The following is a 6649-nucleotide window of genomic DNA, read 5'->3' on the forward strand; positions in this document are numbered from 1 at the left end:
TCCTTTACGCGAGTAATATCTCTAACAACCGCGAGTGTCAAAACGAATATCAATAATTATTATAATATTAAATAGCCACGCAGTCGGCAGAAATATACACGAAGAAGCGAGAGGCGAGTCTCGAGACCGAAACTCGACTCAAGACACGCGCACGTTAAGATAACCGTTATCGTGATACGCGACGTGAGCGAAAGTGCGGGAACATTGTAAATAAACCAAACCACAAATAAATCTGATATTAATCTATTTATTTAATGTGGAAAGTGTCCGAATTATTTAAATAAAGTTCTCAGGCGGAGCCCGAATTCCCAAATTCCTTCCGGCAAACGATCCCAACTACCGTGCCTCTCCGGAGGCACAACAAAAGTAATAAAAGAATATTAATAAAATAAAAGTAAGATACGTGACTAAAGAGAAGGAAGTCATGGTCAAGTTCTCGGAAGCTGAGTAAGCAGCTGACGAGACAGACTGACAAGCGGAGCACGAGACATGCTCCGGTCAGGGACACCACACTCCTCCCCAATCAACGGCCTAATTAATTAAGAGATATAATAAGCGCGAGATGCACCTCGCGAGACGACTTGCAGACAACTCGCTCGCTCAATATTATCGAAGTACCGTACGTATCGCGCCCGACTATTATAATCGCGAATAAGAGAAAGTGTATTAAATCTTGCAAAATATACTAAATTATACCTAACGTCCGGGAGTGTCTTATTTCGAGCGTGGATCCTAATCCTTTGGGCGTACAAATCCCAAAAGACCTCTTCCTTAGCGGCTAGAGGCACAACATTAATTGGTGGCAGCGGTGGGATACGCCAGCTCTAACAAGATCAACACCGGCAAAGGTCCACGAAGCAGAAAATTCCGTGGAATCGACAGAACGAGAGACAGCAAGGATAACTCCGTCAGACAGTCGACACCTACAACCGAGGGAAAAGGAAGTCTAGCAGGAACTTCGAGACACCCGGTATATCGAGGCGACAACGAGAAGCGCAACCTGAGAAGGCGCACCGACCTATCTCAACGGCACGCGACGATCAACGCCCGACGGCCGACATCGAACGAGAGAATGCTGCTCATCGTATTATTGTAAGTCGAGAAATCAAAATTTGTAAACGCGTGAATGTCGGAAAACCGAAACGCACCACAGAAAAGCGTAGCGAATAAATCGTGGCTATTTAGCGAACCAGCGAATAGAGCCATTAGAAATAGCGCAGTAAACCCTATAAGAGTAGCAGTAGAAGCACTCCGGGATATACGCGATAACGTACGAAGAAATCTAAGCGCATTAAATTCAAGCGAGAATTTGTCTGAACCAGAACTCGGAGCAAACGTTGTAATCGAACGCGAATTTCCATTTGGCGAATTAGATAACAGTTTAATAGCGAACAATATAGAACTAGATGTTGAGGTCGAATCATCAATAAGCGCGTCTAGTAGACTAACACACCGCCGCGAATTCTCACTAATGTCATACGATTCAAGTATCTTTGACCCCGACGAAATCTATCGCATTCGAGATATGTATAACTCAAACGCTTCCGCATCGCAACCCATCACATCAGAAGATATCGATGAGGGAATTAAGCGATTACAAGAAGAAGCAATTAGAAACGCGACACAATCAAACGCGCAAGCTCAGCACAAACCGCAGAAAAAAACGGACGAAGCAGCCGACGACTTTAGGGAAATATTGCGGGAAATGAGAGAGGAAATTAGACGAGAAATTAGAAGTATGCATGCCGAGATATACGATTTGAAAATTAGAGGACCGCAACCCCGACAAAACAACGGGCATAGAACTCCGCCGGGAGAAAGAACCGAGACCGTATACGAGTTCACACCCGAGGATGTACGACATCGAAGAGGACGCGGATTTTTACCATTAAAAGAGGCTCGTGGAATGATTCCGGAATTCGACGGATCACCTAATAAATTACAAGAATTTTTGAGCGCGACTACATATGCAGTAGAACACATCGACCCGTTAGATGAAGTAACGCTATTAGGAGCAGTATTATGCACGAAATTAAAAGGCAGAGCGATGCTAGATTTCCAAACGCGAAAAATTCGAGACTTCGCACAATTAAAAAATGAATTAGAGGTCTGCTATGCGAGTAAAAAGAGTACGACACATCTACAAATCGAATTCAATACGCTAAAACAGAAAAACGGAGAAAGCGCACGAACTTACGGACTTAGAGCAGACAAATTAGCCATGGAGCTAGACGAATCAATGATGGAAGGACGACATCATACAGTAGATAATAAACGCGCAATAATGGAAATAATACAACAACAAGCCTTAGAGAATTTCCAGATAGGATTGCAGGACGAAATTAAAACAATTGTTCAATCGCGAGGATATGCTACGTTGCAAGAAGCAATAGCAGCGGCCAGCGCGGAAGAAAAGGTTAAAGGACCACCCGCGACCGGTACGCGAAGCAAAATAAATTTCACACCGACCTATAAACAAGAAAATAAAATAAACGTGCAATGTCAAAAATGCGGAAAAATTGGGCATTACGGCCCAAAGAGATTGTCGAACTAGCCGATATACAAATCGATTCTCATTGCCGAAACCCGATAGACAACCCCGCGTAAATACGGTAAATAAATATTGCCACTATTGCAAAAAATCCGGACATGATCGCGAAGAATGTTGGTTATTACACGGACGACCCAATAGAGATCAATCGAGCTGAATCAAACAATATAATTCGCGACCGGAAAATAAAAACCGCAAGAATAGCGAGCAAGGAAAAAAGAAATTTAACTTCACGCAAAATAGCGATGAGGAGGAAAGGAACGAAAGAAAGTCGCACCGACCTGCAATGGAATATCAAGTATCACACTTCAAAAATACGCCGCATATACAGACAGGATTGGACCTCGTCACATTACCAATGCGAGAAGCGAAACGCGAAAAAATAAACTTACTATTCGATACAGGAGCCGCAATCTCATTAATTAAAGTGAAACATTTAAAAGGCGAAACGTTAATAGAAGAAGAAAAAATAACGCTCACCGGCGTAACGGGACATAAGATATGTACACTTGGAAAATTTAAGGCGACAATAACTCTGAGAGAGCGCCGAATTAAGCACACTATGTACGTTGTTAAGGATGATTTTCCGATAGAATATGACGGAATACTAGGAGTTGATTTCCTACGAAAGCATCAAGCCACTTGCAATTATAAAACAAAACAATTAAAGGTAGGACAGCATATCTTAAAGCTCTACCCCTATCTAAAAATGACGCTGAAACCACGTAGCGAAACTATAATACAGGTCGCTACTGATAAGAACACGATAGGCGTGATAAAGGCAGAAGAAACGATACCAGGAATATTCATAGGTAATTGTCTAGTAGAACCTACGAATTACCTATGTGCAGCCAGCATTATAAACACAACGGATAACACAATCGAAATGCTAATGCCGCAAGTAAGTATAGAGGAAAGCAAACAAGGCGAAACAGAAGAAATTAACGTAATACGAACGCCAAATAAAGAGGAAGTAATTTCGCGTAGTGAAAAGGTATTACGATTATTACGTACACAACATTTAAATAAAGAAGAAAAGAAAACAATAATGAAAATCTGCAAGGATTTTAGCGACGTGATGCATATCGAAGGAGAACCACTGACATGCACAGATACCGTCGCGCATAAGATTGCAACGCAAGCAGATAGCTCACCGGTCAACGTACGGCCTTATCGCCTGCCGGAGAAGCATAAAGAGGAAGTAAATCGACAAGTCCGAGAAATGTTAAGAAATAAAATAATCCGACCAAGCACGAGTCAGTGGAACGCACCGTTATTGGTAGTCCCTAAGAAAGCCGATGCGTTAGGAAAACCGAAATTACGAGTAGTCGTAGATTTCAGAAAATTAAATGATCTAACTATAGGAGATTCATTTCCCCTACCGAATATAACTGATATATTAGATCAGCTGGGAAACGCCAAGTACTTTACAACACTGGATTTAGCATCCGGATACCACCAAATTCCGATGGAAGAAGGCGACAAAGGCAAAACTGCTTTTTCCACACCTCACGGGCATTACGAATACAATAGAATGCCCTTTGGATTAAAAAATGCGCCAGCCACATTTCAAAGGCTAATGAATTCAATACTGATAGGCATACAAGGAATAAAATGCTTGGTATACTTAGATGACATCGTAATCTACGGAGCGAGCTTACAAGATCATAACAAGAGACTCATCGAAGTCCTACGAAGATTGCGAGAAAATAATCTTAAGCTACAGCCTGACAAATGCGAATTCCTACGAATAGAAGTGACATATCTAGGTCATATAATTACGGAAAACGGAATATCGCCGGATCCATCTAAACTGAAAGCTGTGAGAAATTTCCCGACGCCTAGAAAAGTGAAAGATATCCAAGTTTTTATAGGATTAGCCGGATATTATAGAAAATTTATTGAAAATTTCTCAAAGATTGCGAAACCACTAACGAAGCTAACGAAAAAGGAAAATAAATTCGAGTGGACTCAGGAACAACAACAAGCATTCGAAATGCTTAAAGAAAAATTAATGACGGCACCCTTATTAAAATATCCAGATTTTGAAAAGGAATTCATAGTAACAACCGATGCATCAGACTATGCAATCGGAGCGATATTATCGCAAGGAAAAATAGGCCAGGATCAACCAATAGCCTATGCCAGTCAAATATTAGCAAAAGCCGAACATAACTACAATACGACCGAAAAGGAACTATTAGCAATAGTATGGGCCGTTAAACATTTTCGACCGTACTTATACGGGACAAAATTTACGATAGTCACAGACCATAAATCGCTCGTATGGTTATTTAATGTAACCGACCCTGGATCTCGATTAATTAGATGGAAGCTAAAATTAGAAGAATACGATTACGAGATCATACACAAGGCCGGGACAGCGAACAGAAACGCTGACGCACTAAGTCGACACGTGGCGGATATCAACAGCGTCGAGGAGGATGAGAGCCCCGACATGAAGATAACGCGAGAATACACGGAAGACGAGAAGCGACGCATCCTATACGAATATCACGATGCACCTGCGGGAGGGCATCAAGGAAAAGAACGCACGATTAATCGAATTCGCCTAATGCACAATTGGTGGGTATTGACAAAAGATGTCGAAGATATAACAAAATGCGAATTTTGTCAAAAAAACAAATTATCGCGAAAAATTAAGGCACCGCTAATAATAACGGACACTGCCGACAAACCTTTTGAAAAATGTGCTTTAGATATCGTAGGTCCACTAACGATTACCAATAATGAAAATAAATATATTTTAACGTTCCAAGATAATCTAACAAAATTTAGTAAAGCAATTCCGATACCGAACCAGGAAGCTGCGACAATCGCAAAAGAATTCGCGACAAAAATAATCTTTGAACACGGTATTCCAGAAAAAATATTAACGGATCAAGGAACAAATTTTTTAAGTGAAATATTTAAAAACACATGTAAATTGTTAAAAATCGAAAAGATTCAAACAACCGCGTAGCATTCGGAAAGCAACGGAGCGCTAGAACGCTCTCACCGAACGCTAGCCGAATACCTCCGACATTATATAAATGCCGATCAAACGGATTGGGACGAATGGATTCCCTACGCGATGTTTACGTACAATACAATACCGCACACGGCGACAGGGTTCACACCTTTCGAATTAATTTACGGGCACCGGGCAACATTACCGACGACATTGTCGCAACCGCCTAAGCCTACGTATACATACGATGATTACGCGCAAGAATTAAAAGAAAAATTACGCACCACACAGCAAGTCGCAAAAGAGCATCTAAGAAATGAAAAAATAAAAACCAAAGAAAACCAACGAAACAGTTCGCCGAGGACGATCAAAGAAATTGGACTCCCTATGGACCGGACCCTACACAATAATCGAAAAGAATTCGGAAGTGAACTACACGATAAAAAGGGGAAGGAAAACCATACGCGTCCACATAAACCGACTGAAACCGTTCATCGAAAATTAAGGAAAATAAGATAAGAAAATAGGATAAGAAAAAAGAAAAACGCATGAATAAAATAAAAATAGAGTAGATGATAAGGGAAACAAAAAACAAAAAAATTAAAAAAGTTCCTACCTTAATGTCCTCCACGACCACGTCCAGCACCGCGACCCAGACTCCCGCATAGCCTGAAGGAGGGCCTGACCACGACCCGCAGGACGAGGCTCAAGGTTAAGGCAACGACCGCGACCCACAAATCGAGGCGCCGGATCCAGACGGAACGCGAGTCCGCGACCTCGATTGATATGGGGCGGCGGCGCGTCCACAGGCACTTCCGGCACAAACGCAACGTCACGATCGACCACCAAATCTGGAAGACCCAGCAAGTCGACCTCGTGAACAAGCGCGGGCGCCGAGAGTTGATCGCGAAAGGAGCGAGCAAAATGGTCGTGCTCCTCCGGATCCTGCCACGCGCGACGTTCGTTATCGTGCACCGAATCCTGCCTCACAGAGAAACGAAGCTCATTCGAATTCGGAGCCATGAAAACACAATAAAACAACGCGAGAGAAAATAAAACGGAAACGCTCAAGACAAAACGACGTCGAAAGACAGACTGAATAAAAGAATGAATAAATAGCATGGAGA

At 42.1% G+C, this 6649-nt stretch overlaps 1 protein-coding gene across 1 annotated transcript; it reads left to right on the plus strand.

Moving 5' to 3' along the window:
• Nucleotides 1-1126: 1126 nt before the first annotated feature.
• On the plus strand, nucleotides 1127-2708 carry LOC138937850 (uncharacterized). The gene is given in 2 exon segments (XM_070304499.1): nucleotides 1127-2533; nucleotides 2535-2708. Coding segments are annotated over 2 exon segments (1581 nt in total).
• Nucleotides 2709-6649: the final 3941 nt, after the last annotated feature.

Source organism: Polyergus mexicanus, unplaced genomic scaffold (genome assembly GCF_030449975.1).
Source record: "Polyergus mexicanus isolate NDT 795.1 unplaced genomic scaffold, iyPolMexi1.0 SCAF_11, whole genome shotgun sequence".
Classification (NCBI taxonomy): domain Eukaryota; kingdom Metazoa; phylum Arthropoda; class Insecta; order Hymenoptera; family Formicidae; genus Polyergus; species Polyergus mexicanus.